The sequence below is a fragment of the Manacus vitellinus genome, unplaced genomic scaffold (genome assembly GCF_001715985.3).
Source record: "Manacus vitellinus isolate BGI_N305 unplaced genomic scaffold, ASM171598v3 scaffold_36_pilon, whole genome shotgun sequence".
NCBI lineage: Eukaryota > Metazoa > Chordata > Aves > Passeriformes > Pipridae > Manacus > Manacus vitellinus.
This window is the reverse complement of record NW_021940508.1, coordinates 5,579,860-5,605,597: the sequence shown is the minus strand read 5'-3', so window position 1 is coordinate 5,605,597 and position 25,738 is coordinate 5,579,860. Positions and strand designations below refer to the sequence as shown.

General features: G+C 42.7%; 1 protein-coding gene and 1 long non-coding RNA gene across 4 annotated transcripts in view; both read right to left on the bottom strand.

The window, feature by feature from the left end:
- Positions 1-20,122, bottom strand: part of PDZD2 (PDZ domain containing 2) — a 137,691-nt gene extending 117,569 nt beyond the window's left edge. For all 3 annotated transcript variants that reach the window (XM_018077291.3, XM_025895625.2, XM_025895626.2), the window contains exon 1: positions 19,539-20,122. In XM_018077291.3, the coding sequence (XP_017932780.3) occupies positions 19,539-20,017 (479 nt within the window). In that variant the 5' untranslated portion in view covers positions 20,018-20,122. The remainder of the gene's footprint in view (positions 1-19,538) is intronic.
- A 127-nt stretch (positions 20,123-20,249) lies between these two features.
- LOC108640520 overlaps positions 20,250-25,738 on the bottom strand; it is a 41,580-nt gene continuing 36,091 nt past the window's right edge. Inside the window, exon 3 of the long non-coding RNA XR_001921230.1 lies at positions 20,250-20,362. This is a non-coding gene — a long non-coding RNA (uncharacterized LOC108640520). The remainder of the gene's footprint in view (positions 20,363-25,738) is intronic.

Sequence of the window (25,738 nt, the reverse complement as noted above, 5' to 3'; positions counted from 1 at the left end):
CAGGAGCTTGTTCCCTTTTTCCCTTTTCCGGAGCCTGGCCTGATGTGCCAAAACCAAGTGTCTGTATCTCAGGCTGTCATTTAACATCCCACGGCCATTTTCCAGGTGTGTGGCAGCCGGTTCCCGGCAGACCTAACAGCAGCCAGGTTATATCCAACATTGCATTCTGCCATCTAAACTATACAGCTGCGGTCACAGCCATCTTCTGGCGACAGAAGTTTTGGCCATATACAGGGAGAAAACCCACTGCTGGAACTATTAAAAAAAAAAAAAAAAAAAAAAGAGAGAGAGAGAACTATATTTGCCCGAGGAGTGACAAGGAGTGAGCAGATCAGGCTGTAATCAAGATGGACAGGGATTAAATTCCTCCGCTGAGTCCCATGCTGTATTCAAGCCATCTTTTTAACAGCTTAGGTTTGCTCACAGCAGTCCTGGCTCCCACATGTAGTACGATCCTGCACAGAAAGAACTGTCCCTCCTGTTTTTCAGGACTTTCAACGTGATTTTCAGCCTTCCACGAGTTCAGAAGGAGACAGAAGAGTCTCTGAACTTTGTTCCTTAGAGCAAAACGCATAGCCTGATGTCAGTGCCTTAGCTCCCAGGGAGCACAGGCAGTTAATTAGGTGCCAAAATGGAACACACCAATAGTTAACATACCTAGAGCTAACCCAAAGGGAAGCTTTCAATCCTTGGGATGTGCCTCTTTCTGGGGCTCAACACTGCTAACCAGGAAATGCCTCCCTTCCCACCATGATTCATGGCCTGACATCTCCTGAGAAAAAAAACTCATAAGCCCCTTCATTTAAAAAGCAGAGATCAGATTTTGAGCACAGTGAGAGGAGGGTGTGATGGCTGCATCCATCCTCTGAGCAGCAGAGGGGCTGGGAAGTTCATCCAGCATAGAAACAGCAAATTCCACAGCTTCTGCTCAAGAGGAGGGAAATGTGCACCAGCATTATTTTCCTAGGAAAATAAGGAGCTTCCAGACAACTCCTGCCTCAGCCCTCTCCAACACCTCTTCTTTAAATGTATTCCTCTGTGCAAATCAGAATCCAAACTTCAGGATACTCATGTGGGAGGAGAGGTTTTCCTGCGTCCCCGCCCTAAAACTGTTTTGTTTTGCCCACAACCTGGTTATTATAATAATACAAAAGAGTTTTGGATCAGGAATCACACCCTGGGATGCCTCTTTTGGTCTCCGTAACTATTTAGACTACATTTATAAACAGAAAAGAGACCACAGCAGTTATTCTGCACAGTCTCCTATCATAAAGTCCAGAAGGATCCAGGAAATGTTTATCCTATAGGCCACAAAATATGACCCAATTTCCTATCCAAATGCAAAGTAAAATGCAAAATCCTGCCTGGTAAAATCTTGGCAGAATAGGGAGTGAGAAGAGGGTTTCTCCTCCCAGGTGGCCTGAGGAGGCACAGCAGAGAGGGAAATGGCATGCAGAGTCCCCGTGGGACAAGGAGACAGATGAGCTGCTCTGGCTCGGGCAAGACCAAAGTGTCCTGGATGAGAGCACAGAAACAGGCTCTTGGGCATCTGTGAAGTCCAAAACTGTTAAGTACCTCCCAGCTTGGTGACAGTTCTGCAGGGCTTTTCTAGGTCTGCTTTGGAGCCAACATCCCACTGAAATTTTGAGGGATTTGGCCCCAAATCTTTTTAGCTTTTATTTTAAAAAATATTGGTAGCATTTACATATTTTACGCACATACATGCAGCTGTGCATTTCAAAGTAATCTGTTGTGCTATAAGCCAAAACAGGATTTGAGTCATACAGGGTTTTAAAGATAAAGCATTGATTTATCTAAAGAAATCTGTCTAAAGAAAATTGGCTTCATACATATGCAAGGAGAACTGCTTAGCACAGATCATCCTCTTCTGCCCCACAGAGCTGGGCATCAGGTTCCTTTCTAGCTTGAATTTCAGGAGTACAAAATGAAAAATTAGGAAAATTAGAATGTCAAAAGAAGGATGCATAAAAAGCCAGTTCAGTGCTTAGCTAATGAAGGCTGCTGTTGGATCCCATGCCATGACACAGGGACAATGCTACATGGCATTTTTAGGACTGCCATTATTTTTGGTTCTTTCCTTATCATTGTCTTGCACAAACAAGTTCTTGATTCACACTCAGAAAAACAACTAATACAAATCATCTCAGAGCCACATTCATACAAACTAAATGTCACTGAAATCAGTTTCACTAATGTGTGAGTATTAGAAGTTAACACTTTGAGGAAGCAACTGAGGAAGTGTTAGGTCTATTCCTAAGTACCTTAAACTGCACCATATTTAAGCCTTATCTCAAGCACTGCCTTCAGAAGCTGGAAGCACCAGAAACATTTGTTCTTTACAACAGACACAGACATTTACATTCTCCCAACACTGCTGTGTCCCAGGCACTGGATGCCTGACATCCCTGACACACAAAACACACAGATAAAGTCAATTATATGGTGCATGTTCCCAAGACCCAAGGCTTTTGTGGATCTGGTGGGCAGCAAAATGAATATGCACATTTAAATGAAATTCCTCTAAAAACACAATAAGCATCCAGGACCACATATAACCCAGGATGACAATACGATGTTCCATTTTTATTTCCTAAAAGAAAACAGCAAAGTTCAGAACTCAGCCAGAAACCACAAAAATGACACAAAAGAGGGTTAACACTGCATAGGAGTCCAGAGTGCCAAGGCGGAGCCAAGGACTGCAAAGGCCACACTCTGCTCCCAGCCGTGCCAGTGTAAAATACAAAGATCCCTTCCCTGACCTCCGCGTGGATCTCACAGTTCACTCGGATGATTCGGTGCATTCAGGCCACTGAGTTCCCCAAGTCCCCACAATCACCTCCTCCAGAAAGCCCCATTTCTGCACCACATGCTCTTACACTATGAGATGGCCGCTGCAGGGAAAACCTTCCCCTTACCATTTCTTCTGCACACAAGCAAAACAAATGTAGGGGTTCTGTTTAAAAAAAAATGCCACTTTAATAGCTCCAACACACAGCAGCCATAAAAAGCCCTGGAGAGCTGAATACCACAGCCCACATCCAGCATGCCCCCAGAGCCACCCAGGGCTCAGCTGGGAGTTACACCCTCATCCTTTCCTGCTGGCTGCAAGTTCATGGGGTGTACAGAAAAATTCCAGTGACCAAAAAAATTCCAAGCAGCTCCAAGTTTGGCTGAAAACACCCCAGTCCTTCATCTTTAGTGGAGTTTTATATGCAAATTGCAGGCAGACAGGCCTTTACAAGACCTCTACTAGAATTATTTGTAAACGCTCACTTACTCTTCTTACCATACAAATAGTAGGAAATGAGATGTTTTTTCAGTGATTTTTGGGAGGTATTATGATGTCTTGTCTCTGTGTGTCAGCAAGCTTTTCATCTGTGCTTCTTACAGTCAGAGATGTTTTCTACTACAGAAGGCAGGATTTCATAGATAAAATAGGAAAAGCAATCCATGGAAGACTGTATTGAGAGAGCTGTTGGGAAATTGAATCTCTCAATGTTATTATTCTGTTCCCTTATTGATAATTATTATTTAAATAGCACTCAAAATACAGTCAGTAGTTTCTAATGAAAACAGGGACATAGGGTCTTTGTCCCAGAGAACTGACACTGCGACTTCTACATTAAGACTAATTGTTATTTAAAATGTATAAGATCACTAGTCTCCAGTAGACTGTTTTTCTTCTCCTTCTGCTTGGGGGTTTCCTTTCAGAGGGGTGAAGTAAGACTGATTGTATTGATAACTCTCTCCCATAAGCCCGTTTCTGGAATACTGTCTTGAAATATGCCCATTAGCCAGAGGTTGAGCTCTTTGGGCAGAGAGCTGTTTGTGAAATATTTATATTTAGTAAGCAATCATATTAGAGCTGATTTTATGCATTACAGTTTATTTATAAGCTGATAATTTTAAAAGTCAATTATATACGTGAAAAAAACCTCACTTTCAGAGAATATTCCATGAAACTCCAAACTATGATGCAATGTATCTACATTATATAGCTTTGACTTCACTTTTTAATTATTTTCTTTATGTCCTCATAGAATTTATTTAGAGGTTACTACAAATCTATAGGGGATAAAGCCTTCTCACCCAGCAGTTCTCTAATTCAGGTTAAGTGTGTAGTACCAGAATAATATGATATCATATAGTACCCAACAGCGGGGATTTACATGGCATTAAGTATATTGTATTTAACTTCAAAATACAAAGCAGTATCTCCAGACCGAAGAGCAGAAAACAGGTATAAGGAAATGTACTAGTATTGCTGAAATAAAACAGAGAGTAATAAGCCAGAAATCACACAGCCTTAAAGCAATTTGCCTTATCTGATACATTTAACTCTGGCTACAGTTATTAAAATGAAAAAATCATCAAGCCATCTTTCACAACTCACTCCCTATTTATTGTATGCATTTCTCTCAGTAATGCCCTCTGTTAATTTAAATTTCTGTTCACTTAATACATTCACTTATTTACAGTGTGTGACCCAGGTCTGAGACTCCACACAGGAACGTGCATTTGCTCAAAGCAATCCTTTATCACTGAGGGTGTTTTTTTCCTAGGGTGGAAACACTTATCTAAGCTTGTTTTTAGAAATTATAACTTGGGAGCCAAATTTAGAATTTTAATTACCCTTTCAAATCAAATTAAAAGTGAAAGGCCAGGTTTTACCCTTCCTTGAATTCAAAGACTCCCAGCAAGACCTTCATGCACTACTCTGAGTCAGACATTTTCTCCCAGATAAAATTTCAAGCACTGAAGGAAAAAATACTTAAAAAAGATATAATATCTTACATTATGTACTCACCCTTAGATCTCTGTTTAAATTCCATTCTTTCCCTCCCCTAGGTGATGCCAGTTTTCTCTGCTCTTAACCTTTCTCCCATATTGCACAATTAAGATGAACTTTTTTTTTTTTTTGGTGGCGTTAAAAACCATGTTCTGATTTTTCCTTACCCCGGTTGGTCCAAAGGTTACCATTTCACGAAGTATCCTAAGGACGTTTTAACTACCAAGAAATATTTTGACAACAAGAACTATTTTTAACTCCGCTAAGCTCTGCTGAGTGTAAAATGTTGCACGGGGTGCTCAGCAGCCTAGGGGAATGCAGCTGACAGCGGGGCTTGTTTTCTTTGCGCGAGAACAGCAGTCTGAGTCTTCCAGCAACAAGACTCTCTACACACAGCACGCGATGTACATCTCATTACAAACCCAAGGGGTCAAAAGATAGGGGAAAAATCTACATCAGACCTGCCAACCCCAAGCTGGAGGCAGCAAGGCACTGCTGCAGGTTGGGAGGGTTCTGCACACCTGCAATTGTCCAGGTCTCATGCTGGGATATCCAAAACTACCAGAGAAAATTAATTTGGACAAGAGATCAGCAAACCCATCAAGATGCTGCTGTCAATCTACTCCAGGATGGTGCCTCCAGGTGCTCCCCCTACCTTCCCCCACTTGCAGTATTTGGAAGTGATTTAGCCATGACGCAAAATGGAACGTGACCACACATCCCAGAAAAAGCACAAGGGAGATTAAGCATAAGGTAAAGATGAGAGATGGAAGGGCCAGGCAGAGGAAGGCTGGTGCCAGTTCGTAGCCCCAGCCATGACCTCAACTGCACAATGATGCTGGCAAGGCCCACCCCTCTGGCTGAGGAAGGCTGCCGGGAGCACACCAACACTCAAACACACCTCCCCCCGGGAGTAACGCGAGCTCTGGCATGGTGCATTTTCAGAGCAGCCAAAGGAACAGAGTGTTTTACCCCTCTGCAAACACCCAGTGGGATGCTTAGGCACCACTTGCACTGGCAGCTAGTGGGACTTGTATAGCACATAGGGCTACACAAGCTTTCAGTTCAGAGGTTAACTCCCCCTTGGGAAATTCACTGCCCATATGTGCCTGCTCACTAGGATTTCCTACCAAAGCAACATTTTTCCCATCTCTTTAACTACAAAATAATGTAGGTTACAACAGTGGCTGCTCCCTCCAGCAACCTGTGCTCCACCCTGGAGTCATTTTATATTACTCTCCCCAGTGTCCTAAACCAGAGCTGCAGAGATTGTTCCAAATGTGGCTTTCATTCCATGCTAGAATAGCCTCCATTAATGTAATATGCTGTGATCCTTATGATATTCAAAGTGGAAGCCCATATCTTGTTTGCTTTTTAAACGTTGCAAACCATCCTGCATTTCATCTGTGCATACTTCCCAGCACATGTCAGAATGTGCCATCCACTCGCCACTCATTAATGTTTCAAGAGTCTTCCTTAAAACATACATGAAATTTAGGCAGGATTTTGTTCCAGGAGTCTTCTGACTGTTTTGTGCAGTCAGAGAGAGTAGTTTCATTTCACAGACTGGATTTAATATACAGAAACTTACTGCATCTGTTTCCAAATATTTTCTTTCTAAAACCGTTATGAAAAAGTGGTGCCAAAATGTGCTCGTTCCTCTTTAAGGAGGAAACCTAATTTGGATTTCTTGATCCAGATCATCTTAACACCCAGGCTCAATTTTGCTTGCTAAAGCAATCTACAGGCTCCAACTAATACAAATTTAATCTGCAAGGCTTCCTGCTTGGGCTGAATGGGTCCAGCATGTCTTTGTTACAGGCTCCACACCGCATCAGTAGCATCTGGTACTGATTGCAGATCTCAGACACTGTGCCTATGAGCTCCATGGGCAGAATCTTTCTTGAATTTCTGATCTGGTTTGAATTTTTTCCCTAGGCTATTTCTTTATCATGTTGGATTGAAGATTTATGATTTTTCCTTAGCTTAGTGTTAATTTCTTTGAGGTTTAATGTTTTCTTTTGGACCAGTCTGTGGTAGCTGATCATATCTGAGCATCCTGCAGGCCCATTTTTCCTTTTACATAAACCAAGAGTCACCTTTTTAGTTAATCAATTTTCCCTGCCATACTGCTTACCCTTATGAAAATGAGGAACTGCTCCTCTATCTCCTAACATTTGGGAGACACCTCCTTCCCTTTCAATGATTATTTATCCATTTAACAAGGGATGGAAAATAATTTGCCTTTAGATTGTACTTAAAGAGGAGTATGTTGTGTGAGCAACAAATGCTCTCCCGTGGTTTCAGGCTTTCATTTGGTAAGGTCTCAAGCCTTCCTCACAAGTCAGGAGCAGATTTTGCTATCATTTGAAAGGGGAAAAAAAATCAAACTTTAATAACCACACAGGAACATTTGATCAATTGGCACAATCTAAAGGTTAAAAGTTCTAATATGCAGGTGACTTGGGGAAAAATAAGAGCAATGCTAAGTTTAAAACTTAAATATTCAATCAAGCTATTTCTCCAGGACACAATTTTCAGGCGACTTTGGTGAATGCCACTGAAAGAGCAGGTAGCAAAATGTGACCAAGATGGAAACTCTCAGCCTGACCTCATGTTCACTTTTTGGTCCCATTCCCTGCACCAAGTTAGTCCTCAGAAAAGGAGCCTCGGGAACTGAGTGGCAGAAACAGAATGCCCTGGACAACATGAACAGCAGCACAAACCTCCTCTCTCTGTGTGCACCTGGAACTGCTACACCACTCCTGCACATTGCCCCTGGGATCCATGACTGGCAAACTGGGGACCATAGAATAAGGAGGACGTGTGAAGTGAGCATGAGAGAGGGTAATGTTTGGGGGCTGGGATAGGGGGATGCCCCCAGCATTACCAGATTGTTCCCAGTATGTGTCCAGGTAGCCATGAAATGAATTATATGGTTATATTTCATCCTGTTTTTCTTTTTCTCACATGCTTATATCTTTGATACTGATTCCTCCTCAGTTTCCCAATAAGTCTATTTGTACTTGCAAGGAAGTTGTCACCAAATAAGAGTTGTGTTGAATAGGAAGCCATTTCATCACATTTTCCCCAATAAAGCCCCATTTTCCCCAATAAATACACATTCCCTTGTCCAAAGCTGCCCTGCTAGACTTTTGCATTCTTTCAGCTCTAAAAGACAACACAGTGAGGGTATAATATGCAAAGCTTTATAAACTAGAGCAAGCACTCCGACCAGAAAACTGGCAGCTCCAGCAGGCTTGGCTTTGGACCTTCTCACTTCACAACAAATCTCAAATACCGTATCTGGAAATCAGACATCAGACTTCAGCTGTGTGTTGGCTAGAACACCATGACAAAAACAAGGCTGTATTCTTTTTTTTTTTTTTTTTTCCACAAAGCTAGCACTAGGCGCAGAAAAGGACAGGCTTTTGGCTTCAAGGGCTCAGAAAAACAGAATTCAATCTTTCCATTCTGTCATTATTCCAGGAAAACTCCACAGGTAAAGTCTCACTTGTGTACACTGACGCCTCTTGGAGACACTTAGGAAGACTGGATAATAGCTAAATTCATAACCAAGCAGGTATCTCCTAAGCTAGTACATTGCTCAAATGTACTTCTGCAGAAACAGGTATTTCAAAGAACTTTAGCCCTTATGAAGCTGCTCTGTCTTTATAACCCTCCAACAGACAGGCAAGTACCTGGAAAGAAATACTCCACTGTAAAACACAGCATTTAATAAAGTGCTTTTCCCCCCGAGATCTCAAGCACCTGCAGAAATGAGAGCTGCTGTCATCACCTCCCTGTCACTGGGGCCATGACTTGTTCACAGTGTGGGGAAAAGGCTTGACCAGGACCCAACACTTTTTAAGTCCACACGTGCTATCCATTAGGCTGTAAGACCCTGATGGGAGGCAGACACATAGCTCTAAGTCATACACAGTTTATGCAAAAATAACTTACACATCAATGATTTAAAGTAGAAGCATGCAGAAGAGAAATGGACAGTAAAGACGGAACCAGCATGGGCTTGCTGCAGAGAACAGCATGAGCTACAAGGAAGTAGTAAATGCCACTAAAATGTGAGGGAGTCAAAACTTTACATGGAATTTAAACTAGTTCTTTACATTGGGCTCATGCTAGATTCTTGCAGCAGCTTATGGTTTGGTATATAGCATGGTATCTGACATTTTTTAATCTAGAGATCTTGGCTTTGCCAAGTCACACATGACTCCTTTAATGTAGGACATGGGCAGCAGGTCCCAGGTGTGCTGCTGTACATGTTGAAGATTATATAAAAGAGGAGAACATGCCTTCCCCTATTCTTTAATACTATTATTGATACTATCATTAAATGAGAGAATATCCCCAAGGTCAGGAAAACCTTAGGGAGTGTGGGAGCTAACACCTGGACTCAGGATTGGTTTCCTTGGTTATTAGAGCAGGCTGAACAGTTTTAACAGATAATATCTAATTTAATTACATATTAGACAAAACACTTATGATTATTATTCAGCAAGCCAGAATTAATGAATTTCTAAGTCCTTCTTCCATCCTAAATTTTTTCTACCCTCTTGTTGTTTACCTCTTGTTTTGAAGCTCTTATATCTACCTCTCTCAAGACAGATGTTTACTTCTCTACTAACTTGAATGACTTTTTTTTTTTTAATGATGATGCCCCTTAAATTAATTTCCATGGTTTCTAATTTGAATCGCAGGTCATCGGAGAAAACATTTGAGTCACAAAATGATTCTCATAAAGCACTAAGATTCTGCCTTCCTCATCCACTATTGAGAGTCCATTTATATATTTAAAGCAGAGCCTTGTAGTAAATCGTTGTTGATTTTGAATTCTACACACCAGCCATTAAGTTCTAATCCATTTGGCATCTGTACACTTTTTTAAACTATTATTTCTTCCTCCACAGCATAACTGCTGAATTCTTGAAATCCGATTTATTTTAACCACACAGTTCATCCTGATGAAACTGGCTAGATTACTAAATAATTTTCTGCTCTGCTGTATATACTGCTTACTTTTCAAATGCAGGCCATGATAGAAAAGCAGATCAGAGAGGAGACTATTTTGTGTATTGCTGGGACAGATATGGAGTGGCAGGAGGAAATTTGGAAGGCAAATTGCAGGGAAGTGGGAAGCAATTCCACCGAAACCCACAGTGTTATGGAGTTGTCAGAGGCCTTGGGCATAGCAGCAAGAAAGCTGCACTGCAGACCACTCACCAGCAAGGAAGGAAGAAAGAGTGAGCAGGAGGAGACAAAATTGTGAACCTTGGTGGTTCCTTCAGGACCTGCAGCCAGGCAAGCGTGAGATTCCCTGGGCTACCAATGTACAGAGATCCCGGATCAGGGCGAATCAACCTCCCCACACACCTACAGCCCCAAACATAGCTCCTTCCAGCCAAAGGCAAAGAATAATCCCCATGATTAAGCATTAAGCTGATAGCTAATTTAGAAACAGTGAGATCTAAACACAATCCCTAAACCAAGGTGGTGATGAATATATGGCTCAAGCACGAAGCTTCTGATGCAGCATGAGAAATGAAACTATGAATAATTAGTTTCCACTAGTTTCTCTAAAAATTTTTCTCAGGAATTTAAGATGTACCAACTGCTTATCATATTTCTGTTAAGACATAGTTTAGGAAAAAGTCCTTCCTGGCCAGCAGCAGTAATTAAAAAGCAATTATCACCTATTTAAGCTTGTAAAAGCTGCAGAAAAGCTGTGTCCTCAGATTTTTCTTAGAGATGCTGTTACTCAAAAGAAGAGGGCAAATCTTGCTTTGCTGCCTAATGTCTGCTGTCTTTGAAGCCAATGCAACTATTGCCTTTTTTATTCACAGGCCATTGTTTTCAAATAGAGCACTTTTGGGAATAAGTGTTTTACTTAAAATAATTGCTTTTCCTGTTTGGGGAAAAACAAACAAACAGGTTTATTCATTTAGAGACCCTGGCAACTGCAGATTGCCCACTATTTCTTTGGAAAAAATATTTTACAAAGAATTATAACCCACAAATTTAGTAAATGTATGAGATTTGGAAGTTAATCCAATAAGGCCATTATAATGATTCTCCAAAGAACTAGTGACCATCAGGAGGGGAAAGGAGACTAAATTCTAAAAGGATTTTCCTAAAGCCGTTTTCATGTTGGAATGTCAAGAGCAAATTTCCCTTTTAGTAATGTCAGCTTGGGAGAAGGGAGGAAGGTAATGATACAGGCAAAAACCAAAGAATTTTATACCCATGGAAATGTGTTTCAAATTACACACCTGAGCTTTAAGGAAAATAAAACAGCCTTTGTCTATATTTGCCATTTCTATACTACAGTATAGAAATATATATATATATATATATATATACTATAGTATATATAAAATATCCTTTAAGTTAAATTAAGGTCCAGAGTGGCCACCTTTGATTCATACCAATTTTAGCAGCTGTTTATGTGGACAATTAATTTGAAAATTGCATTGTTACTAACAGCCATCAAACAAGCAATATGGTTAACAAACTTGGGAACACATAAATTTTTAGGGAAATAAATAGTAACACATACGCTTCTGTTTCCTAGGTCCTATGAACCACTCAGACTTGGTATTTAGAGTTATCCTCTGCTCTGAAGTTCCAGGTACCAACATAAACTATAGCAGATGGTAACTTCATTCTTAGAGGACTGGATTATATCTTTTTTACAACTGTTACATAAGGAGTAGCCACTGGAAGTCCTTGAAGTTGCACAGGTAGAGAAGGGAGTCAGGTCTTCAGCAGCAGTTTCCTCTCTGCATGCCGGCATAGGCAAATCTGCCCAAAGTGCATTTCTGTGCTCCTTAAAGGGATTAGATACTGCTCTGAACAAGCCTAAGAAACAGACTATATTATGTATGTACACATTCTAAAAGCACGTAAAGAAACACTTTTCGCTGCTGTATTAACAATTCTTAGATGAGACAGGCTAAATTCCCGGTTGACAGAACCCCAAAATTGCTTAAAATATTTATATGACATTGCCCTCTAGAGGAAACCGAGAAAAAAATCTGTTTTAGTACAACCCTACTACAGATGAAAACATGGAATGTTGTTTTCAGCAGAACAATTAGCGTTTGTTAGAAACGATTTTCAGTGAGAACATCACGCACTGGTTTGGGTCCATTTGTCATCCACGAGTTTTCAAGAAGGAACTCCTCAACCTCCAGTCTATTTTCCTCATCTGGGCTCTGTATTCAGATATATGGTAACACGAAGTTTACTGGTTACCATGTCTATGTTTTCCTCTTCACTACTGGAATAAAAATAACCCAGGCTATGAAAAATTGTCAAACACTTAGTAATTCTTCAATTATAGCAGCACAAAGAGACACTGATCTTCACTGACTTTTGTTACATCAAATAGTTACTCTGCTAGCCTGAACCCATTCTAGTGATCATGTAATGGACTAGGAAACACAGTCACAGTTACTGCATTATTAATCAATTATTTGTTTTGCCAGTTGGTGTTTTTTTTAGAAGATCATCTCGTTATCTATAATACTTGCTATGGAGAAGGGGAAAAAACAGACCTTGACACCTTTTTAAACAATAGAAAAGAGTCTTAGGCATCAACAGAAACAATAATCTCCTTCAGTCACATTCCAACTATTTGGTTTTATTTTGAAAAAGCCTGAATCCATTTTCCACCTCCAGTTTCTCACAGTCTTGTTAAAGAGGCTTCAGTGTGGCTGGGCTTCCTGAAACTTGGATGCTCTAGAGTGAAGTCTGCTGGTAATAATCACATTTGCCCTACTCTTGTCCTGCCTTGGCAGGTAGCAAGTCTTCCTGAACAGCCCCAAATTTTGTGGCAATGCCTGACAACTTATCTTTTCACTGGTACTGGTCTGTTAAAAGTGTTTCCCATTTGAGGCCCAGTTGATCTTGCTGAGCATCATAAACTTTACCCAGAGAAAGCAGCAAGTACAGTGAGTGATGCTGCAGAGTCTGCAATTGATACATACACCCTTCCCCTCTTAGCCCACATCTGATAAAAAGGAGACAGAAAAATAAGTTTCAAGGAGCATGTGATACTGCTTAGAGCTGGAGGCAAGTGTCACATCACCTAAAATAAGCAATGAGTTTTCCACGTTAAAAAAAAGCCCATCCCCAAAGCCATCCACTGCAGCAGCTGTCTCTGTAGTTACACACCTGCCTCTTTTCTGATCATACCTACATTTCTTATATTTATCCTGTCACTTATGTCTGTAGATGGCAGGTTCATGCTGACAAATCATCTCTCTGAGGTTGTTGTTGAGCCTCTGCCTGTGGAACTGTCTCCTGTTCATCATCTTTCAAGCCTCCCTGCTCCTGTCCTTCCCAATCCAGGCCTGATTCCCAGTAACAGAGGATAATTGGGTTTTAAGCTGCCATCACTGTTAATGCTTTTAGCTTTGGAGGGTCACAGTTCAGTTCTAGTACATGTCCAGGACAGCAACCATCACACCCAAAGGTACATGAGGTGGCAAGAAGACATGATCAAGATCTGCTTGCGGAGCAGCCCCAAAACCCATTGGAGAAGGGAAATGCTGCTTGCTTAGCCCAATCCTATGAGAAAAAAAAAAATTCAATAAGGACTGAAGAAGCTGTGCCTTTCTGAAACTCATAGCACATCAGTCAGTACAGGCTGGAAATTACAACCTCTCAGTAACCTGGCTCCAGTTGCCTCCTCCTCTTGCATCGCTCAGAGCTTCTGTCTCACGGAAATCAGTCTTTAGCCCACAGCTTTCTTTGTGCAAAACTTTGGACTCCCAGAATATAAAGAGAAATTTACATTTACAGATTAGAAGAGATGCTGTGAATGACTGCACACTGCAAATTGGTGTGTAAGGGCACAAGCATTATAGAAGGAGTAAGAATAAGGGGCATGAAATGTTCCTTGCTTGTGTTTTTGAACATCTGTATTTATAATTATTGATGGTTAAAACACTGTTCTGTGCTAGTAAATGCAATGTTGGAGAGGTGGTGAAAATTGCTGCTGTAGCTGAAGGTCTCACCTGTTTGTTGGCTGGGCAATAGGAAAAAGTGAATCTATTCTGCACATTCCAGCAGTTTGCCAATTAGCCATGTTCTGCTGCATCCTGACTGTGCTTCTAGATGACCTGAGAGTATGGGATGCTTGCTGTGTGTGAGGCTGAAAATCCCACTCAGGATGGAAAAGGGATCTTGCTGGCACTTTGGTATCAGGGTAAATGACAAGTCACAAGGCTAATTCACCAAAACAAGATGTTCCCACAGTGGATGAGTGGAGAGGGCAGAGCTCCCTCCCAAACACCGGGCTGGTTCTCTTGTAATTACAGTGTGGTCAGAACAGCAAATTAAATGTAGATGCACAGCCACACATTTGGCAGCAAGGTACAGCCTTCTAATCAGAGCGCTCACAGCTCGATAGAACAAAACCAAAGCACGAAAAAAAAAAGCATAGGACAACTCTCTTATACCCTCTGGAAATTTTACATCTCCTAAGGCAACACCACCAACCTCTCTGCCCAAGCCTGATGCAATCCCTCTGAAAAGCAAGCGTGCAGAGACAGGACTGGGAGCAATTTCAGCAGATGACCCTGGGGATGTTGCCTACTTACACATGTATGCTCCTGGGGATCACGCTTCCTACCAAGAGAGGACAGCTCTGTTGTTCAGTGGCAGTAGTGCATAGAAGGCAATGGCAAGCATATTATTCCCAAAATTTTGGCACAAACACACAAACACATATGGGACATGAGCTGTTTAAATCAATGGAAGTCTTTCCATCATTTTTCATAGGTGTTAGATAAAACTGCGCTAAGCAAGAACGTAAATGAGATGCAAATCTGAGGAGGATGAGGGGTCTGGGGAGTCTGTTGAGGAGGCAGCTGTAGTGATGGAATGCTGCAAATGACTATGGCTACAAGTTTTGCTTCTGCAGGTGCTGGGCTTGGCATGGAGAGATGGAGAGGAACGGCACGAACAGGAGGGTGAGGAGGGGAAACTGAGCGAACACACACTCAGATTAGCAAAGCAAAGAGGACAAACAAGCTAAATGATCTCTGCTGAGTCTGGGGATTAGTGACCTTCTGCTTAAGACTTTGGCTCTTAAGAGAGGATTTGGAATAAAGCTCATTTCTTCAGAGCAATTTATTTCTCAACACGTGTGGCTAAGTCTGCTCATACCTTTCTGGGAGACATAAAAGAAGGGAAGAAAAACAACTTCTTAGTTTCTTAGTCCTGCAATATTTTAAGGGTGGGGAAGGGGGAAAAGCAGAGGAATTTATATCCAAAATCAAGGAGGAGTATTTATATCCATTATCAGTGTAAAATACAGCAGCCAGACTTCAGGAGCACAGAAAGACTTGGGCTGTGCCTGGGAAACATTAGACATCCATAGGCTTTCTCTCATTTTGCACAGGTTGAGCACACATTTGCTGTATCCCAGCTCACAGCAGCTCAACTGGAGGAGAAAACCCTCTGCCAAAATCCCTGCATGCTGCTTGTTTTCCATCCTCAGGACTCACGCACCAGGCAGCTCGGAGGGCATGTCAGCATCGGCTTCTCATCCTTGCCCGTGATAACAAGCCCCAGGTCTCAGCCTCTGTGCCCTGATCCATCACTTAGCAGCATGAAGATTGGTAATATGATATAAAAAAGGAAATTAATTCAATACCACAACAGGTTGGGGGCATTTTTTAGGTCAGTTATGAGAAATCTATTCCCTGAGCTTGTGTTTGGAGGCTACAGTCTCCAGGATCACTGTATTTGTTTTTCTCTGTGTAGTCAGTGCTGTTAATATTTTAACAAGGAGCTCCCACAGACAAGTTTGCCCCTTGGCCAAGGGCAAAGGGACAGGATAAATTTCCATTTGTTTTCCTAATAAAACAAAAATATTTTCTTATGAACATAATCAAGGCCCTACTAACACCAGGCAAGGCAGCTGCTTACGCTGAGCAGCACTTTGTGTTGGCAGCACATTTGCTAAATTTAGGAAGGAGGTGAGGAAACAGTAAAACAGACCAATCAATCCATGCAACCTGACATGCCTGGGAGGTGGAGTGCAGTGAGACAAAGCTTTCTGCAATGACCACAGATAGTTTTCTTGGGGTGATTTTTCCATAATAAAAATTATGTATAAAGGAGATTGAACTGCCAAGCAGAAATTAAATCCCCCAAAATTTCAAGAGAAACACAATCCCATCAGAGGCACAGAAACCTGAAATCCTCCCCTTCCACCATAACACACCTTAAGACCTGACCCTACTAAAAATGGGTTTGTTACCCAAAACTTAACCTGAGGGCCCCCACTGATTCACTGATCCTTGTTCCCATACATGTTATCTCCACAAGCCATTCAGGGCACATGGAAGCATTTTGAACACACTGCTGAATAACAGGATGCAACAAAATCTTGTCGATGCTCCAGAGACAAGCACCACGGCTGCCAGTGCAGGAACAAAGTAGCCATGGCGAGGACATCCAGCCTCCTGAGGCAGTGACAGTGTCTCACCACAGCAGGGCAGGAAGCAGCGCCCCATGGAAAATGCAAAACCGGAGCACTGCACTTGAATATCAAATAGTGACAACATCTGGAGAGGAAGAACGTTCTTCCCAATAAGAAAATACTTCTATTGGAGGAGCAAAGCAATCTATTTTAAAAAATCCTGCCATTCAAACTTCTGAGTAAGGGGGATCTCGATAAAAAAGTGCCTTGAAAGGAGTGCTCTGCTGAAACAAGTTTTCCAACCACACTGTCAGATTTTTGAGCAGCGTTTCTCAGACACAGGAAAAGTCCCTGTACCCTGCTCCCACTGTCACAGCAGTTGTACTGCTCTGCAGGCACAGATCTGCTCCTTGTGTGCAGGGCTCCCAAGGGGATAAAGAAGAAGATCACCCTCCTGAAGACTGCTGTTCACAGCAGAATTTGTCTCTAATTACAGCCAGGGACAGTATGTTGTGTTTCCAGCACCAGCAAGAACTTTTTTGACAAAGAACCTCAAGATTTCATCTAGCAAAGCCCAGGACTGTTATTGACTGCCACAGAAAGCAGCACAAAGTGCTATGCACACTTTGACACCTGTGATTTTGTTAGACATTCTGAACTGTGCTCTGTAATCAGCTGTGAGCACATACAGAGAAGCAGTACTGTGTTTAGAATGTCCACATACCACACAACTACTAATACCACTGACCTGTTAGGGGGAACAGAACATTACCATCATAGTTTCAGCTATCCTGGAGCATGTACATGTAATATGCAGTAGCAGGAAGCATTCAGGAAAGACCTTGGCTCTGCTGAAAACCATCAACTTCAGGTAAAGTAAAAGCTTCACCTTTAGCAGTGTCAGTTGAAACTCCCTCTCCATTGCAGACCTGATTCCTGAAGGACTTTCGCAGTATCTTTGAGAATAAACTGGTTTCCCTGACATTTGGCATGCCACATCTTGTGCTCAGGAGTCCTAGCAACTCTGCCCAGGACACTGGCTAAAGAGGAGAGACTAAGAAATACTGTGCAAAGGTACGGCTGCCAAAACATTTCTCGGAGCATTTTTGGGAAGCAGCTCCAGTTTGTGGGTTAAAAAGAAGTCCTCCTGTTCTCTGACTGTATTCCCACAGATGGCAATGTTTGGTCATTTTTGGCAATGAGAAACATGGTATTTTAAAGCAGTGGTTGGGTTTTCTCAATGACAAAATTATAATCATATCTCATGTTTCTACCACACTGTCAACACTGGTAATGTATCTTACTCTGCTTTCTTTAAAAATAGTTTGACTTTGGAAACGTATTTAGCGCTGACTTTTAAGATTAGATGTATATGGTAGCTGTGTCCAAGCACTGCAGCTATGCTTGATGAAATTCATAACGAAATATTTCAAACTGAATGATATTCATGACAAAATAATTCTTTTGCAATTCTCCCAGGACTTGCTCAATGAAGCCCCATTCAGTTATGCTCAAGAAATGAAGGATTCATCTGTCATCTGCAGAAATACTAAGAGCCTCCCTCCAGTAAATGAGTAAGAGCCAAAAAGAGTAGAGTAGTTCCAATATACATAGGAAGTTGTTGTCTCGGGGAACATAACCCATGTGGTTTAGAGATACAGTTGTATAGACAGAAGATAAATAAATAGACAGAGTTTTGACTAACCTTTATTCCATACTCCAATACAGCTCATTTCCCTGTAATTGTGTTTGATAGACACACACAATTTTCTAAGTCTAAAGAGAGCAGTAATTTTCCCTAAATCACTAACATCACCAAAAATGACACCACCTACATTATTCCTCTCTAATGTAATAATACGCTGTTAAGCAAAGAGCTTTGATGATTTTATTACCACATAATGTTTCTCTAAATCAAAAGAAAGAAAAAAAAAAGAAATAAGTTCGGCAATAATCAACCTGTTTCTGCTGTTTACATGGAAATCAGGTGGAATTTAAATAAATAACTTGTCTTTAAAGAAGTCAGATTCAGCTTTCCAAGCAAGGAGAGGTAGATGAGTGATACCCACAACCAGCTCCTCCACGTGTTGTGCTGCTCTTATGCACTGTATTGGATTCCTTGGATTTAGGAACAGTGACATTTGGCAAAGGGGAAACAGCAAACTAACTGCTTTCTGCCACAAACCCTCTTGAATTTAGAGGCACCCACTGACTGATACCGCCCCAGTAGCAATATTTATACATTCATTGAATGACAGGTCAGGAATTACGGAGGGTTTTTTCACACCTATAAAACCACAGATGGGTTGAGCTGCCCAGTGCCCACAGATTGAGGACTCACTGCTTTTATTCAGTCACATGGCAGAACTGGGAGTGATAGTTACCCCTAACTCCTGCCACATCCACTGCCTGTTGGGAGCACTCCACTAGCACTTGGTTTCCAAAACTGTCCATTCCCAAGATAAACCCACTTTGGCAAGAGGGGGAAGATTTCATGCTCTCAGGTACATTGCAACCTCAGGTATGAATGAACATTTGCATCCACATCATTAGCAGAGAAAGGTTTTTGCCTTTGCAAAGAGAAATGTGAGAAAGTCTGCCAGCCCACAAAGAGCAAGACTGGGACAATAACAAATTTACAGCATGGAGTAGCTGAATTAAAAAAACACCACAAAAATAATCTATATCATTGCAAAAACCTTCATGTCTGATTTGAAGTCTTAAAGGTTTCAAGTTTTCTGGGACAGGAAACAGAAGAGAGCAAATGCATTAAAATCAAAGGGAATTTATTAAAATTAAGTTGTTCCAATGTGGAAAACACAAAAATGTCTTGCTTTGAAAAAGTCTCAGACAACATTTAGCTGTCAAAAAAGCTTCCCTCAACTCAAATGTTTCAAACAAAAATAAGAAGCACCTGTAAAAATATCTTTCAGAGCTGCTGCATCTGTGTTCATTTTTACTTAAGGAAACAGTTTTATACAAACTCAGGAAGACTCCTGTTTTAGTGGAGCCCCTCTGATGCTTACGACGTACTATTTTTTGACACAATGACCTCTGAAAATTTTCCAGTGGAAGTGTGAGTAGCACATGTAAGGTAATTATCGATTTGCTCTCGTTACTTATTTTCTGCAGACCTTAAGAATGAACTCAGAGCTCTCTCAGGGGCTGGAAAGCAGAGGCCAAAACATCTGCTCCTGGACTTTCATCAGCACCAGCTGATGACTTGCAGCATGTGCCACAAGAGACAGCTGCTGGTGGCTGCTTTTCCCCTCTTACCTTGCTCCGGTGACATCCACGCCGACCATCAGCTGGCCGTTCAGAGAGAGGATCTCGTCTTTCAGGCGCACTCTCCCACACTTCCCGGCCGGGCTGTTTTTCTTCAAGTCCGTCACCCAGATGCACCCAACGTCAAGCACAGGCCCCTTATGCCCCTTCCTCTTCTTTCCTACCCGACGCTTCTCCCCATAGTCCCCCAGAGCAGGGATATTCCCAAAGCTCAAACCTAGAACCTCGTTTTTTCGCATCTCCTGGGCCAGGTACATGGTGCAGATCTCTGTATCCAGAGTCCCACAGCTCCCTGGCTGCAGTGTGCTCTCATCCACAGAGAAGTTGAGCTGGATGTACTCGCTCAGCTTCTGGACGGCCGAGCGGCAGAGCTGCTGCTCGGCTCCCTCGGCCCCCTCCCGACGGCTGTTCTGCAGCCACTGGCACAGGAGGGGGAGGAAGACCCCTGCGTTGTCCTGTGTGATGGGCATCGCTGTCCCCGTGCATCCCCTCACGGCATCAGCTCCGGCCCCAGTCGGCTCCCTGGTCGTCTGCCGTGGTCCCCTGCAGCCCCTGTGGACATGCTGGAGTGGGGCTGCAGATTCAAAGCAAACTCCATTTAATCTTAGGGAGATTTTTTTTGGGGGGTGGGGGGGGTTGGGTTCTGGCTGACCAAAAGCACAGTCAAGGTAGGATGTTTGGTGTACACAGCACAGCCTGTTAGTGGCTGAAGCAATGGGGAGTGTCTCTGGCTGTCCAGGTATGCCTGCCGTCGGGGTCCCCACTCCGCTGGGAACAAAGTGTCCTTCCTGCCACGATCACCACACCGTCTTGTCCTGCAAGGGGTAAACAGCATGGTTAGAAGTGCCAAAACCACTGCAGGCGTTCAACAGCCCCAGCCCAGCACCCCAACGCCGGCTCTCAGGCCGGGCCGCTCTCCTTCTGCGACTTGCCACTTGAGGGCACCAGCTGCTCTCCTCAGCAAGGGAATAAAAGGTCACCATTAGCTCCTGACCTTCCCGGTAAAATGGGAATTGGAGAGCCGAGCGGATGCTCCTGCCACAACTCCAGGGCTCTTAGCGAAGCAGAGGAGACACTCCAGCCAAACCCATTCCAAGGACTGCTGAAAGGGCAAAGCGCAATACTTCAGTCTCGCCAGTGACTGAACGTGGCTGATGCCCCTGCTGGAGGCAGCTCTGCCTCCTCCATGCCAGTGATTTTGGGCTGAGATAGTCTTAAACTGGTCACGTCTCTGACTTACCTCCCCACCAAGCTGCACGAGGGATGGGCAGCAGCATACATGAAGGGTGAGGACATCAATGGGCTCCCTCCTCTTACTGGCAGCAGTGGCTTACAGCAGACTGAATCAACCCCATAAAGCATCTAAGGGAGGCGACTACCCGGTCTCCTGGGACAAGAGTTGGGCAGGTGAATTCCCCAATTTCCTGCACTTCTGAGAGTGAGGCACACAAACAACCAGGAAGCAGTGAGAGCTGGGGGTTAGCAAGCAAGAGGGTGAGAAAGGGGTTTTTTTCATGATCATTAGGATCTGTGAAACAAGAAAAAACCCTGACGCGAGTCAAGTCTGATTGACTGGATTCTTTCAGGGATTTATTTTCTAGCAGCGGATGCTGCTCAGTGAGCTGTGCACCAGGAAGGCAGGAGAAAGCAGCAGCTTTGAGCTTGCAGCCTTCAGGCCTGCTCTTGCAGATGTGTACGCAAGGCTTGGCTCTGGCAGAAGAGCTGTAGAAGGACCTTGTAACGCCAAGAGTATGAGTGTAAAGGGAGGCTCTTGCAAAATGTTGCTGCCCAGAAACTGTATCCAAATTTCTGCCACCTCCCTGGCTGCATGGCACTACTTAGACGGACAGGAGTAACCCCAAGAAAGCTCAGGGAAGGACAACAGATCGGGACCACATGTGGTCCTCCTAGGACACCATCATCTTCACCAGCAGGGTGATGCTACACCAACAGCTCAAAAAGGATGGGCATCAGCTTGGGGATGGAGGAAATGGCCCACTGCCTAGTGAGAGGCACTTCTGAGTTAGCACAGGTCTAAAAAGAAGAGGTGGTAATAGAGACACAGATTGACCATGAAATAGCCTTAAATCCTCCGCGCCTCTTAGATATTTAATGCAACACTGGTGAATATATTTTTTAACACAGAACTTAGGTCTTATTTAAGATCTCAGATTTAATTTAAGACAAAAGTGATGATTTAAGTGACATAACTGGAACTTGCTGTAGTAAGACCTCGATCTGGAATACCGATCTAAAGATGCATGGCTTATATATGAACCAAAAAAGAAAACGCAGAGGCACTCTTGACATACTGAGGATGATCTATATACTTGCTCTGAGGTCCAGAACACAGAGGGAGGAAGAACTGCTAAATTATCTGGTTAATAATAAAAGTGAAAAAACCACAAATAAAACAAACCCTAAACAAAGAACCTGATACAACTGACTCAATGGCAACAGGAGAGTACAATCATGAGATATCTGCTAGGAAAGGAGAGCAGTATGAGACAGAGGCTCCTGGTGCCTTCAGAACAACATTCTCACATAACAGATAGGTCAAGGAAGGAAGTGCCTCCAGAGAGGGATACATTGGGGGCAAGAAGGTGGAAAGAAACTCATGTAAGAATGCCTGTAAAATCAAGAGATAGGGGACAGCAAAACAGAAATTATTGGCTTCAGTACATTAAAAAACCCTACTAGGTAAGAATTCATGCAGAAGAGTTTAAAGGAAAAAGAAATCAAGGTGAGCTGTAGTTCCTCGAAGAAACAATATTTTGTGCTTAAAAGGCACAGGCACAATAGCATCTCAATGCAGAAGGATCAGAAGACTTGGCAGCATCACGAGCTTTTCATTTTCCTCAAAGACAAGAAGAAAGAACACTAAAAGGTTACCGAGCAGGAGTTAAAAAACATAGTGTGAACACATAGGCAAAAATAATAGAAACATCAGGGCATAAAAATGAAATAAAACTTGGAGAAGATGAAAAATAAGAAAAAAAATTACTCTTTATATGCATATTAATACCACAAAGACAGTCTGAAAAAGTGTTGCTCAGAGAGAAAGTTATTGAAAAATGACACTGAAAAAGGCAACACTGGTTTGCTTTTTGCTTTAGTCCTTGTTAAAATTGCCACCTATGTACAGAGGATTAGTATACAATGCGACACAATATCAGTACAGACGTACACTATCCTCTTCTCGGCCTGTTCCAGGGTGAGATCCGTCCTCTGTCCAAGTCAAGTATTTTGTCCAGCAGAGTAGGACAAACCACCTTTTAAATTCCCTACAAAATCAGCCGAAACCGTCTCAGATACCTCCCTGCTGGTCACTTGTGAGAACTCAGGCAGGTAAGGTGCCAGAAGGAAGGACAACGGCAAGTGCAGTGTCTGTCTTTAAGGGTAGAAAGAGAAGCAGCAGAAGAATGCTACATCACTCAGTAGTCTATCTTCAATCATTTTAAAAACTCTAAGTCAAACAAAGAAACAGTCTGCATGTATGTGGAAGAGAACAAAAATATAAGAAGTAGATACAGGAGAGACAAGAAAAAAGTAATATAAAATCAAATTAATTTCATAATGGAGAAGTTGTTGAATGTCATTTATCTGGGCTTTATTATAGCTTTTGTCACTGTCTCAAACAACTTCCTCATAAACAAACTAAGGAAACATGATTAAATGAGACTACCATAAATCCATACCCAGGGAGTAGTTATTAATGACATTCTGTGAAAACAGAAGGACACTGTGAGTGGAACTCTGCTGGATCTAGTTCTGCTCAGCACATTCATTAGTGACCTGGACAAGGAAAGAGAGTACACATATTAAATCTGCAGACTACACGAAGCTGGGAGTGTCTGCAGACACACTGGAGAACGGGATTAGCATCTAAAATATCTTGGGAAAAATCAGAAAAACATTCTCTAAAAATTAGGATAAAGTTCAGCAAGGATAAAAGCAGAGTACTACAAGAGGAAAACCACACTTAGATAGGTTGGCTTAGATAGGTGGCAAGTCTCTGGGAAAAGATGTGGAGTTTCACAGAACTATAGAATCACAGAATGGCTTGGGCTAGAAGGAAATCCAGTTCCAACCACACTGCCATGGGCAGGGAAACCTTTCACTAGACCAGGTTGCTTGGAGTCCCATCCAGCCTGGCCTTGAACACTTCCAGAGTTTCTAGGGAATCATTCCCATCAATAAAGTCTTGTTGTTGGGGAAGTAAAAGGGTCATTGTCCAAGGATGTGTCAACAGGGACAAAGCCTACGAGGCATGTGAAATATCTCTGTAGCTTCACGCAGGGCTGGGAAGGTCTCAGCAGCAAAACTGCCCAGTTGGAGCAGAGCTCTGCCAGTCTTGAAAGTGTGACTTACTAGGAAATACTCAAGAAATTAGGGCCTGCTAGTCCGAAACAGAGAAGGCATTGCAGGTGGGGAGTGAGAGCACAAGTTACAGGTCCTCGTGTACTTTAAAATGCCCTAGAGTGACCAGGAGGAGAAAAACAGTCTGTTCTGCTTGCCCATGGTGGAGTAATGGGTGCAAACCATATCAAGATAGGTTTAGGTTAATGGTTAGGTAACATAAGGATAAAGAATATCAAAGCACTGCAGAACACTGTCTAGAGTGGCTGGAGTCTCCATCACTCATGGTAGCTGCAGAGGGCTGGACAAATATCTGCCACGACCAATGACTAGAGCCAATCTCTCTTGGGCTGTGGGAGAGAGTAGATCTCTCCATTTCAATCTCTCTTACTTTTTTCCTTCAACATCATCTTAGCAAGAGCACAGTGAGTGGTCATTTAATGGGTAACATCCACTAAGTTATGACAATGACATCCTTATCGTTACTTCATCAGCAAACATCAGTATAGTTCTCAGTAACCACACAAGGTTCAAAACCATTTAAGCTCCAGAGAAGATCAGACCAGATCATCCTTTGAGGCCTTTTTTGACCTAATAACTTAAGGAGTTTTGCTCTCAGCTGGTTACCAATTTTGACATTGGGTGGACATGTTACAGGCTGTCCTTTTCAAACTATCCCCAGACCAAAAGCACTGCCCCAGTCTCCAGCCTGGAGAACTTGGGGCTCCTTGAAAGCAGCTGAAAGTTCTAACTCCAGTCTCCAAATCTCCTCTCAACATTGGCCAAGGGCACAACCTGATGTTGACTTCAGCTTCAATCCTGCAGTTGGCTGGTTGAAGCGTTCAAAGGCATCTGCATTCCATGCAAACTCATCCATCATTCATTTAGCCACATTGCTGGAGGGCTCTTCCCCTCCATGCACACATATCCCTCTGGAGATAGTGGATGACAGCCCCCTCCATGCTGCCGGGGGCAGGCAGCCTTCAAAACCCCATTCCTGCTCCCCACAGGAAAAACTGCAGGCGTTGATACGCCGCGGGTTGCCTGTCTACGCCCCCGAGCTCACTGCAGAGCCATGGCAGACACTTAAATTAATCATGTAGATAATTATACAGTACTTTCAAGGGATTTGATTTTCTCAAACAAAACCTTCTGGCTTTGGAAAAATGACTCCAGACAAGCATAAGTAGGAAATACTCCTCCCAGAAGAAACAGACAGCGCAGCACTGAGCTGAACACCTCTGCACTAGTGAGAAGAGCAGCTCAGGTGTCCAGTGCCAACAGAAGCAGAAAATAGAAAGGTGACAAGCTGTTCATCAGGGGAAAAAATAGATCTGCCTGATAAAAATGGAAAACTATAAGAAGAAATTTATTTTTACCCTTGATTTCCACCAAAATAGATTCAAGACACAGGTGAGAAAATTTTAACGAAGTCATCACCACCTTGCTACTTTCTGTAGGTGACAGACCTGCCAAACCACCTCACTACCTTGCATCAAGTACAAGATCTATGTACAAAATACTCTAACTTTATGCCCACCCTGGCATTGCCTAGAATTGCCTGCAGTAAACCAAGGCAGAACTGGGAATAGGTAGCCCAGTAGGCCCAAAGTCCCTTGTCCTGGTAACAGGAGTCCCTGTTCCTGGTGACAACTTTCCTCCAAAGAGATTTTGTCCTGGTTGCTCTGAATCCTTCTGAGACTGCCGATTCACACTATCTGGTGATTAAATCTGCTATATTACCTATATCTCAGTAAGTGTGGTCCACTGAGATTTTTTTTTCAAGGATAAAGTAAGTGAACTAAGATTTTGTGGATAGGATGTTTACAGGT